This window comes from Danio rerio, chromosome 12, assembly GCF_052040795.2.
Source record: "Danio rerio strain M-AB ecotype USA chromosome 12, GRCz13ab, whole genome shotgun sequence".
NCBI classification, from domain to species: domain Eukaryota; kingdom Metazoa; phylum Chordata; class Actinopteri; order Cypriniformes; family Danionidae; genus Danio; species Danio rerio.
Window position 1 is genome coordinate 9,939,778 of NC_141032.1, and position 12,321 is coordinate 9,952,098.

The 12,321-nt window shown below is 38.0% G+C and overlaps 1 protein-coding gene and 2 long non-coding RNA genes across 10 annotated transcripts in view; 2 read left to right on the forward strand and 1 right to left on the reverse strand.

Moving 5' to 3' along the window:
* The window catches only part of LOC147841278 (uncharacterized), a 159,689-nt gene that overhangs the window by 32,456 nt on the left and 114,912 nt on the right, over positions 1-12,321 (forward strand). The window lies entirely within an intron of this gene.
* Positions 1-12,321, forward strand: part of kcnh6b (potassium voltage-gated channel, subfamily H (eag-related), member 6b) — a 32,321-nt gene that overhangs the window by 17,744 nt on the left and 2,256 nt on the right. For all 8 annotated transcript variants that reach the window (XR_015503883.1, XR_015503878.1, XR_015503879.1 and 5 more), the window contains exons 7-11: positions 1,426-1,619; positions 1,709-1,796; positions 5,583-5,852; positions 7,799-7,973; positions 9,832-10,036. Coding sequence is in view for 2 of the 8 variants with exons in the window: in XM_087275913.1 (XP_087132039.1) it covers positions 1,426-1,619; positions 1,709-1,796; positions 5,583-5,852; positions 7,799-7,973; positions 9,832-10,036 (932 nt within the window). In the remaining 6 variants the exon portion in view is untranslated. The remainder of the gene's footprint in view (positions 1-1,425; positions 1,620-1,708; positions 1,797-5,582; positions 5,853-7,798; positions 7,974-9,831; positions 10,037-12,321) is intronic.
* LOC147841279 (uncharacterized) lies at positions 1,311-7,984 on the reverse strand. The gene is made up of 2 exons (XR_015503911.1): positions 7,847-7,984; positions 1,311-1,610 (listed from the first exon to the last, which is right to left on the reverse strand). It is a non-coding gene; the product is annotated as an uncharacterized LOC147841279 (long non-coding RNA).

Consider the following 12,321-nt stretch of genomic DNA (forward strand, 5'->3'; position numbering starts at 1 on the left):
ATATACAGTTAAAGTCAGAATTATTCACCCTCCTGTGAATTTTGTTTTCCTTTTCAAACATTTTCCAAATAATGTTTAACAAAGCAAGGAATTTTTCACAGTATTTTCTTATAATATTTCAGAATTAAGATAATCTTTTTCATCCTGTGATTTTTAACAACCACAAAAGAGTCCTGACCTCGGTTAAACGTCTTATCCCAAAGACGGTGCTCACTTAGCAGTATAGAGTCCCTCTTCAATAGACTGGGGCGTTAGGACCCACAGAGACCACAGGTTGAGCACCCCCTGCTGGTCTTTCTAATACCACTCACAACCTAGCTTTTCCATGTGGTCTCCCATTCAGGTACTGACCTTAGGTACTGCTTAGCCTCAGTGGGTGACCATGTGAGAGCTAGCTGCAGGCTATCATACTAGCAATGTGCTAATTCATCCAAAAACATAATATCCTTGTGCTAATTCATGGTACAGTGTTAAACATTCTAAAATTATGTAAACAATGTTAAAGCATGCTAAAAATGAGACTGTAAGCATGTGAAAACATATCTATTCCCATGTTCAGCTAGCAACATGTAAGTATTAGTTTGATTCATGATAGAAACATGCTAAAACATGTCAAAGCTTTGTTAGTTCATGCTGAACAAACACTAGCAATGAGCTAAATTATGCTGTAAACAGAAACATTGAATTCTTGCTAACATTATAAATTTGCTGATTCGTGTTAGAAACATGATCGCAACATGTTAGATCACAATATAAACATCAGCAATGCCCTATATAATAATACGCTAACTCATTAAAAATGCTTACAATGCTAGTAAATTATTTGGCAACATTTAAACCTTAGCAAGTTTTAAAAAAAAGTTTTAAATCATGCTGGAAACATACTGACAATGTTTTAAATCATTTTAGTAACATTTTAAGATATGTTACAAACATGTTAGCAATATGGTGTATCATGCTATGTATGTGCTAAATGTATTGTTAAATTATGCCAAAATTAGTCATTTAACTTAATCTGTTAATGCATGTGCTAATCTAATCTAATCTATCTATCTATCTATCTATCTATCTATCTATCTATCTATCTATCTATCTATCTATCTATCTATCTATCTATCTATCTATCTATCTATCTATCTATCTATCTATCTATCTATCTATCTATCTATCTACCTATCTACCCATCTACCCATCTACCCACCCACCCATCCATCCATCCATCCATCCATCCATCCATCCATCCATTCATCCATCCATCCATCTGTTTTGAATTCAAAACTTTACAAGTGTCAAACTACTTGAAAACAAGCTTTTAAATTTTCTATTTATTCTTTCTGGTCAGCTCTTAGCTTGACATTTTTTAGTCTTTTCAAGATTGTTTTCCGAATTACATAATAAAAATGTCTTGTCCTGTTTCTCCTACAGGTAAGAATGATGTCTTTGGCGAGCCTGTAAACCTCTATGCAGAACCTGGTCACAGTAATGCTGATGTAACCGCACTGACCTACTGTGACCTTCATCGTATTCGAAGAGATGACCTTCTGGAGGTGCTGGACATGTACCCTGCTTTTGGAGAGAGCTTCTGGAGGAACCTGGAAATCACCTTTAACCTGCGAGATGTAGGAGATGTAATAATAGAAACACATTAGAAAAAGTTGGAGCAAATTCTCTGTACAGCTAATTACGGTTTTAACTGTTCTGTGGTCAGGTTGAACAGATGATGCCAAGTGAAAGTTTGGAGTGCAGCTACCACGCAAGACACCGTCAAAACTCACTGGACAGACGCAACAGGCCCGGTGAGTATCAGACTCACAAAAAAAAACCGTGCTCAGTTGCGTTTCCCGGATTGTTAGAGAATTATGGGTGCTCTGAATCGGACTCAGGCGCGGTTCAGATGGCCGGCCCTGGCCCGGATGGAAAAGAGGTGCCAGAGTTCACTTGGCAGTTCACTTGGGCACTTGTAGTTTGAGTGCAAAGCGAATCAGAGCCCGAAACTGAAGATGAGACATGACCTTTAAAGGATTATTTCTTATAGATTTATTGATCATTCTTAATTTTCGATGAACACAAACTATCGTAGTTTATTAAAGACGCAAACCCCTCACTGCACATCAGACTCACCTTCAGCAAACCTCTTAATTCCTGAAGAAATCTCCACTGTGCTGAGCGTTAGCGCTCTTAAACTGAACAGCGCATCATCGATGACGTAAGTGTGCTCAGGCTCGAATGCAATGTGAGTGCGGGCTGTCAGGGAAGACAGGAGGGGTTACAAGCATGCTTTGGCACAGTTCAAGGCTACTCTACATAGTGTGAGTACACCCTTAGAAACTCATTAAGACTTCATTTTGAAGGGTTTCCAAAAGTTCATTTTCAAAGTACATAGTTTTACTTAAAGTCAAACTAATGCATGGTTTCTGCAGGGTTTAAAAAAAAATTCATCTGGGCAGAATAATATACAACTGCAGACCTGCAGACCAACACACGTTTCAGGACACACAATCCAGGCCACATGAACTAGGGAGGGGCGAACTGTCATATGGTTACGACAGATGTTAATGTTATTAAGGTCTCTTTGGATCTCGTCATCAGTATATTTTCATATATATTGTTTATAAATAGTGTGCACAATAGTCAACAGTGTATACTATTTCAAAAACATGGCGATCGAGATGCCATATGTGTGAATGGGGAACGTTATTTCCGATTGCCATTCATTTATAAATCTGGCAAATATCTGCAAAATATCATTCACATTTATAATTCACAAGTATAATTCACAGTTAGTGACAATTTATGCACTCATTTTCTGCCAGATGTAAAAAAAAGGGCACCTATGATGCAAAATCATCTTTTGTAAGCTGACAGAACTGTGTGTATGTATAGTGTGTCTACAGCCATATAAATACAAGTCGCTTTTTTCAAACTCACTAAAGTTAAGATAACATAACGTGACGTAGGGTGCAGTTTTCCCCTCCCGCCGAATTAACAAAAATTATACTGGTGGTTTCATCACTGGTTCACCAACGTCACTTTAGAGCCAGTGTTTGAATAACTCTCTATAGCGTAATGTCTAAAGTGATGACGAAACAGCTGATTTTGCTCTTTAAGATGCACTTTAAGGGCCCTATCATACACCCGGCGCAGTGTGGCGCAAGACGCGGCGCAATAGTCTTTTGGTAGTTTCAGCTTGGCGCAAGAGTCGTTTTGAGGCGTTGAGCTACGCTGTTTAAATAGCAAATGCATTAGCACTCATTTGTGTGCCCATAGGCGTTTTAGTCTGAAAAGGAAGGCGTTCTCAGGCGGACCGCTGGTGCGTTGCTATTTTGAGAAACTATAATAGATTTTTCATTAGACCAAAACTAACCCAGTCTAAACTCCGGCACAGAGTTGCGCCTCGCTTACGCACTGCTTAATACGCACAAGAGAGCAATAGGCAAATATCTTTACATATGAAAAAAATTTTATATTAGGATATATATAGGATATAATAAGAATAGATATAGAATATAAATGTAAAGGATTAAAATATTACATTATTTTCTAGCCTACATAAATATGAAAAATCACTGCTTTTATGTCTTCTTCATCTCGGGAGGCTTTTTCAGTTCATTCATAACAATTTGCTTTTGTATAATGTTATTATTATTAGCAGTATTATTTAATATATCCATATATATATTTGTTTTATTAAAAACAAGCTTAGATTTGCCCACCTGTCAGGTTTTAGACCATATGGGGCATGGCAGGTGTATTTGGAAATAACTCAGTATTTTAAGCACACTTGGTCATTATTGTTCATTTATTCATTTGCTGGAAATTAGAACTGAATTTAGAAATAGTTTTGAAACAAATATTTGCGCTTAACAAACGAAATTAATTATTTATAGGCTAATTGATGTCTGTGCGTAAAGGTTTCCCTATCCAAGAGCGAAAGTGAAGGTGATCCATTATCTCTCATTCTCACGCAGTAGATGCTCTGTTTAACAGTTTTCTGTTAAAAAAACTGTTAACTGTTAACTGTTCGCTAGAGAAATGCTCATTTTTTCCACTTAGACTTACTTTGCGTCCTGTAAATAGCGAATGCGGTCTTAAAGGTAATGGGAGATGAGACTCTAATTGGTTTATTCTCAAAACACACCTATAACTCATTAAGAAAATAAACTTAACCATTTTAGCCCATGCGCCACGATACAAAGCAGGTTTTCCCGTCCATAAATTAGCAAAAACGTGTCCTGACACGCCCTGAAAGCGTTTGCGCCCTGCGTTTTGCGCTCTGCGCATGGACCGTCAAAATAGAGCCCTAAGATTTTAAGGCTAAACATGACATGAAATGCCATCCATCTACAGAGATATCTTCTTACAGTTTTACAGTCTAAAGTATTTCTTTGTTACAATCGGGAAATCACAATAATTATCCCCGAAAAATGCAACGCAATCACTACCAGACTGCTGTTGTGTTTGCGATAAGAAAAAACACTAAACAAATGCAGACTTTGCTTCTTTCTGTCTGCTAACACAACACACATTCCTGAAATGTGAGCATTACATTACATTTTTCCCCACCATGTCTTTATAAAATAAGCATTTATTTTACCCCAGTATATTCAATGGAGCTTCTGCGCTAGACTAGCGATTCTGACAGGTGCAAGCAACCAAACGGCTTTTTGTGATGTTTTGTCCTTGAGCACCCTACTGAAAGATCCAGCTTAAACCAGCCTAGGCTGGTTGGCTGGTTTTAGCTGGTCGACCAGGCTGGTTTTAGAGGGGTTTTGGCCATTTCCAGGCTGGTTTCCAGCCATTTCCAGCCTGGTCTTAGCTGGTCAGGCTGGAAGATGACCAGCTAAAACCAGCTTGACCAGCCTAGCCAGGCTGGAAGCCCAGCCAAAACAAGCTATGTCCAGCTTATACCAGGCTGGTCAAGCTGGTTTTAGCTGGGTTTAGCTGGTCATCTCCCACCCTGATCAGCTAAGACCAGGCTTGAAATGGCTGGAAACCAGCCTGGAAATGGCCAAAACCCCTCTAAAACCAGCCTGGTCGACCAGCTAAAACCAGCCAACCAGCCTAGGCTGGTTTAAGCTGGATTTTTTTGCAGGGCAACTAAATCATTCCTAAGTCTATTCAGCTGTAAGGGCTTATTATTTGGTTCTGTCGCCATCTTGTGGATAGAAAACGTCAACCGTCTTTGGCCTACAAAGACAAGCTCTCTCAGAAATTGTGAATATTTTAAAATAGGCACTATTGTTACAAATAAACTGCATAGTTGCAGTCTAAACAACTACATTCTCCACTATAAAAGCCTCAAAAGTACATTTTGTTAATTAATGGCTGGTTTCAAGGCTCTTTAAAGCCACAGGCTACAAAAAAGCCAAATTGTCCTCAAACGCTAAAATGGGCAGATTCTACATTATATAATAAATAATCTGATGGGTATTTTGGGCTGAAACTTAACAGACACATTCTGGAGACACCAAAGTATTATCTTACATCTTGTAAAAGGCGTAAAATAGGTGCCCTTTTTAAAAAAATAGCGTATGAATAAAAATGTTGTACAGTATTTAGTAACTTTTTTTGGGGTGCTGCAGATGGCATGGACCAGAATGACTCGTCTCGGCTGTGTTCTGCTCTGGGTCTTCATCATCATCATCATCATCATCATCATCCTGCAGCCGCTCACATGCATTGGGAGGATCTGTGCAGCTACTCCACACTGCAGTCCAGTGAAAACCTCAGCCACTGTGAGCTGTGCACCTCTGACACGGAACATCTGGACTACCCTTCACCTGCTGGCAGACTCATTCCACCCAGCGCCTCCGGGGTCAGCAGAGAGATCGGTGTGGAAATGGGCTACATGGGTGAGTATACAGTACTTGGGATGGGGTGGAAGAAAAAGCAATGTATTCTGGATCAATTCTGAAAAGTTCTTAATCGAATAATGCAGGTTTAAAAAAGTAGTGCCAGAAAACCATTTAATAACCTAAGAAGGCATTTAGGTGCCACCACAACCTCCTCTGTCATCCTTAGGGAAGCCAAAATGCTTTCATTCATGTGATTTGAGATTTAAATGATGCGGGAGGTGATCTCTCTGTGATCGTTATTAATTTAGGATTAATCTACAAGTTAAAAAAATAAGGTAATTAATCTGTGGGTCACGTGCATTGCGAGCCATGCGTTGTGATTCGTTATATCTCAAAATAGGTGCCCATGCTACAGATTTCACTTAATTTGGACAGATGGATAATTACAGGCACAGTGCTTCTGATCTGATTTGTGGCCACATTTATAATGCAACCAAAAGCGAAATCTCATCATAAATAAAAAAACTGGCACACTCTTTTCTTCTTTTTTTTTTTAAGAAAATGAATATGATTTAGATATGGAGTATGTTTGTTTTTCATAGTTAATCCTTGTAGTTGGCTTTTTTACATTCAGAGCTGGTTCATTCTGAATGATTCTTTAATAAAATAAATAATTTTAAAGATTTCAATTAATAAATAAAAGTTTAGATACTGGCGACGCAGTGGCGCAGTAGGTAGTGCTGTCGCCTCACAGTAAGATGATGCGTGATGCGAATCTGCCTTTGAGTTACTGTTGCCTTTATATCAGCTCGAACCAGTCTGGTCATTCTCCTCTAACCTCTGGCATCAACAAGGCATTTTGCGCCCACAGAACTGCTGCTTACTGGATATTTTTCAGGCCATTCTCTGTAAACCCTAGAGATGGTTGTGTGTGAAAATCTAGTAGATCAGCAGTTTCTGGAAAAACTCAAACCAGCCCGTCTGGCACCAACAACAATCTCACATTCAAAGTCACTTAAATCACCTTTCTTTCCCCTTTCTGATGCTTAGTTTGAACTGCAGCAGATCGTCTTGACCATACATGTCTAAATCCATTGAGTTGCTGCCATGTGATTGGCTGATTAGAAATTTGTGTTAACCAGCTGTTGGACAGGTGTCTTGTAAGTGGCTTGTAAGTATATGTGTAAAAGTTCCAGCATGAATAAAATTCTTTATTAAATCTTCTCATATTACCTAATAAGTATGTCATCTATAAATGCAATCAGTTTTATTATTAATTATTAACTGATCCATTAATGGTTTGCTCACAGTGCCGTCACCTACTGGGCGCTTTTACTTTAATATCTGTACTACCTTTTAAATAATTCATTCATTCATTTCCTTTTTGGCTTACTCCCTTTATTATTCAGGGGTCGCCACAGCGCAATGAACCACCAACTTATCCAGCATATAAGAACCAACCCTTTTGCTGTAAGGCGATCGTTCTACCCACTGCGCCACCGTGACGCCCCTCTGAATTAATACTAATTTACAAATAATTTCATAGTTTAAAACTGAATTAAAATGCATTCTTGTAAACTGTCTTCTTAGTGTTAATCATACAATTGTATGATTGTGGTAAATACAAGGTAAATACATTGATTCCACTTTGTAATGACACTTTTGGGTCTATTTTTTTAGGTAGGTCTTTAAAAATATTTTTTATTGATTATTTTATAATAATTTAGTTTGATTAGTAAGAGTCAAATACATTATTGTTATTCTATGTCATTTCATTTGAATATTATGTAGGCAAACGTTTTATTGATTTTAACTATTGTTTAACATATTATTAAACTTTTTAAACCACTAACATTAACACTGTGCTTTAGTTTAAGAGGCTAACCTCGAACCAGACACCACATGGCATGTCTAATGCAGAATAAGGATTTTTCCAATAAATGTTTTGGAAATTACTATTAATATTATTAATATTAATATGACATATCTCCTTCTAACACAAGCTCGTCCTCCATCTGGACTGTACCATTACTGGCCTGACCCCCACACACCTCATTTCAGTGATCAGCCTCTGCGACCTCCATCTATCCAGACCTCCTTCCCTCCGCAGATCTTTGCAGATCATCAACCCGGTGAAGTGGAGGCCAGACTGGATCTCCTGCATAGTCAACTCAACAGGTCGGTTATATATCTTATTATCAATGTGGGAAGACAAAAGTGAAAGTTCATTTTTACAAGCCCACTACCTTTCACACAGTGTAGTGTAGATGTTTGTCAATGTACAAAGTCTAAAAAGATTAAATGATCCAAGTAAAGATCTAACAGATAAATCAATTCTGCAAATAAACTGTATTCACTTCCATAACTGATCTAACTACCTTGATCCTTTTCAAATCAGCATACAGAGCATCCGGAAATAATTCATAGCGCTTCACTTTTTCCACATTTTTTTATGTTACAGTTTTATTCCAAAATATATTTATTTCCTCACAATTCTACACACAAAACCCCATAATGACAATGTGAAATTTTTTTTTGGGAAATTGTTGCAAATTTGTTAAAAATAAAAAACCTGAAAAATCCATGTATAGAAGTATTGACAGCCTTTGCTCAATACTTTTTTGATGCACCTTTGGCAGCAACTACAGCCTCAAGTCTTTTTGAATATGACGCCTCAAGCTTGGCACACCTGTCTTTGGGACTTTTTGCCTACACCTCTTTACAGTACCTCTTAAGCTCAATCAGGTCAGATGGGAAGCTATGTTGTATAGCCATTTCATATCTCTCCAGAGATGCTTAATAGGATTTAGGTCTGGGCTCTGGCTGGGCCACTCAAAGGCATTTACAGAGTTGTTATGAAGCCACTCCATTGATATTTTAGCGTTGTGCTTTAGGTCACTGTCCTGCTGGAAGATGAACGGTCCCCCCAGTCAAGAGCGGTCTAAAGCAAGTTTTCATTCGGGATGTCTCTGTACATTGCTGCATTCATCTTTCCCTCTATCCTGACTAGTCTTCCAGTTCCTGCTGCTGAAAAACATCCTCACAGCATGATCCTGCCACCACCATGCTTCACTGTAGGGATGTTATCAGCCTAGTGATGAGAAAACTCTTAGAAACTTTTGAAACTTTTAGAGCAACATAATTTTTTCTGTAACCTTCACCAGCCTTGTGCCTCGAGACAATTCCCTTGTCTTTGTGCTTGGTTTGTGCATTGACATGCACTGCCAACCCTGGGACCTTATATAGACAGGTGTATGCCTTTTCAAATCATGTCCAATCAACTAAATATACCACAGGTGAACTCCCATTAAGCTGCTGAAACATCTCAAGAGCGATCAGTGGAAACAGAATGTACCTGAGCTCAATTTAGAGCTTCACGCCAAAGGCTGTCAATACTGATGTAATTTTTCAGCTTTTTTATTTTTAATATGCACTGTAATGCTGTCTATAGATTTCATTGGCTGCCACTGAATGTCTAATTTGACCCTTAAACACTGCAGCTGGTTTGTGTTGTTGACATTAAGAAGAAACATTTGCCCATTGTTTTTTAAATATATAAAATATTTAGCAGACACTTTTATCCAAAGCAAGTGAGCATAAAAAGTGCTTCAAATCATCAGAGAGTCGCAGTATATAATTGCTATGACAAGTCTAAGTTAGTTTTTAATTTAGTTTTGGAATATTGCATAAAAAAGCTCAAGAGAAAGACTAAGATGGGCATACATTTTGAGAGTATGTATAAAAAACTTATGCTCACAAGAAGTAAGATATCCTTTTTATATGATAAGAAAAAAATGCCCAAACTACAATGGAAACCCATTTACTCAATAAATTCCAGAATATTCATTCAACAAGTCATGTGCTTAATGTAGGCTTCTATTTGACCACTTTTACAAGATGTAAGATAAGTCTTTGGTGTCTCCAGAATGTGTCTCTAAAGTTTCAGCTCAAAGCACCCATCAGATTATTTATCATACCCTACTGAAAATGGCAATTATAGCTGTTTTGTAGCTTGAAACAATACGTTTTTCCCCAGGCTGGAGACGAGAATGACTACAGACATCAATGTGATCCTTCAGCTTCTCCAGCGACAGATGGCTCCTGTTCCTCCAGCATACAGCACAGTTTTACCTGACAGACACCCTCCTGACCCCACGGCCCTGTACAGAAACAACACACCGGTGCTTCACAGCCTCTACCCAATTCCAAACATTCAGCTGGACACAAACACTGCCATTCAGGTGACAATGATGACAGTAAATGAGGTCTTGTGTTCTTAATTGTATTGGTTATGCACTTGAAATGTACTTCAAAAGATCTTAAAAGTGTATTTCTTAAAAACTAGTCATAGATGATAGAATATTATGATACAAAAGACCATTTGTGTGTTCTTAAAAGGATAATTCAGCCAATAATGAAGATTTCCTCACCATTTACTCACTCAGTTGATTGTAAACATATGAATTTCTTTCTTCTGTTGAACACAAAAGAAGATATTTTGAAGAATGTTGGGGAAAACGGAGCCATTGACAACTAAAGTAGGTACTTTGAACAAAATATGGAAGTTAATGGCTGTTTTTGCCAACATTTATCAAAATATCTTCTTTTGACAAGAAACTCAATCATGTTTGTAATGTAATGTGTGTATTCATATATCGCATTTATCGTGTATGGCCAAACCAGTGCTTCACAATCATGCAGGGCAGGGGTCTCTCCAAGTGGGCAGCATCCACTTAGATGATGCAACGGCAGCCACAGGACAACGGTGCCAGTGTGCTCACCACACACCAGCTATACAGGTGGAGTGAAGAGCCAATTCAATGAATGGGAATGATTAGGAGACCATGATGGGTAAGGGCAGATGGGGGAATTTGGCTACACCCCTATTCTTTACCATAGAGAGTCAGGACCTCGGCTGAAAGATAGCGCTCACTGATAGTATAGCGTCCTCTTCACTATACTGGGGCATTAGGATTCACACAGGCCGCAGGTTGAGTGCCCCCTGCTGGCCCATGTGGTCTCCCATCCAGGCTCAGCCCTGCTTAGCTTCAGTAAGTAACCGGTGTTGGGCTGCAGGGTGATATGGCTGTGGCTTATGTTTTTTGATATTTGGATCAAGTGGAGAATGAGTAAATGATGGGAGCAAACCGTCCTTTTAAAGGGAGTAAACATTCAAAACATTCATAATTTTTTTTTTTTTTGTCAGAACACTGAACAGTACACAGTAGAAACAATGATCATGATTTAAGACAATAGAAGGAAAATACTACTTAAAAAGCAAAAAAGAGTCCTAAATATTTCTGAGATAACTAATGCGAAAACATAATTGAATTAGATTTGAATACATTGCAAGTGATTAAAAAAATATAAATGAGATTAGATCAATCAAAAAATACGAAATCACAAATGAAAACTGCAGAAATAAACATTAAACAAATGAAATGCAAAAATATATTAAAGGGTAAATAAATATGTGAATTAATTAATAAGTTTGTACTTTAATAAGTAGAAAACATTTCATGTGATTTTTTTCCTAATAATAAAATATATTTTTCCACTAATATTTTAAACGTATATACACTCACCAGCCACTTTATTAGATACACGTTACTAATACCAGGTTGGACCCCCTTTTGCCTTCAGAACTGTCTTAATCCTTCATGGCACAGATTCAACAAGATACTGGAAACATTCCTCAGAGATTGTGGTCCATATTGACATGATAGCATCACGCAGTTGCAGCAGATTTGTCAGCTGCACATCCATAATGCGAATCTCCCGTTCCACCAGATCCCAAAGGTGCTTTATTGGATTGAGCATTGTCACGTTCAAGAAACCAGTCTGAGATGATTCCATAGCCATTAGAAGATGGGTACACTGTGGTCATAAAGGGATAGACTAGTCAGCAACAATACTCAGGTAGGCTGTGGCGTTGATATGATGCTCAATTGGTACTAACGGGCCCAAAGTGTGCCAAGAAAATATCCCCCACACCATTACACCACCACCACCAGCCTGAACCGTTGATACAAGCCAGAATCGATCCATGCTTTCATCTTGCTGATGCCAAATTCTGACCCTACCCTCCGAATGTTGGACAGTTGTACCTAATAAAGTGGCCAATGAATGTATATTCATATTATAATTGTATAAATGTGGTCTTTATGTAGGAAAAGATACAGTATAAATGCCTTTTACATTCCAGAATGATCATATTTGGTCATATTTGGCCTGATGAATGCGTAATGTTTTTTTTTTATGCCATTTCAAATACAGAGATATACTCAATACTACTACCTTTACCTAAAGAACATCCACAGTACACTTAAAGGGATAGTTTACCCAAAAGTGAACATATACTCACCCTTAAGTCCAAACCTTTATGTTTGAATTGATCTCCATAGTAGGAAAAAACAAATAACGATATGGAGGTCAATGGTTACAGGTTTCCAGCTTTCTTCAAAATATTTTTTTTTTGTATTAAACAGAAGAGACCCAAAGAGGTTTTAAACAAGAGTGACTAAAT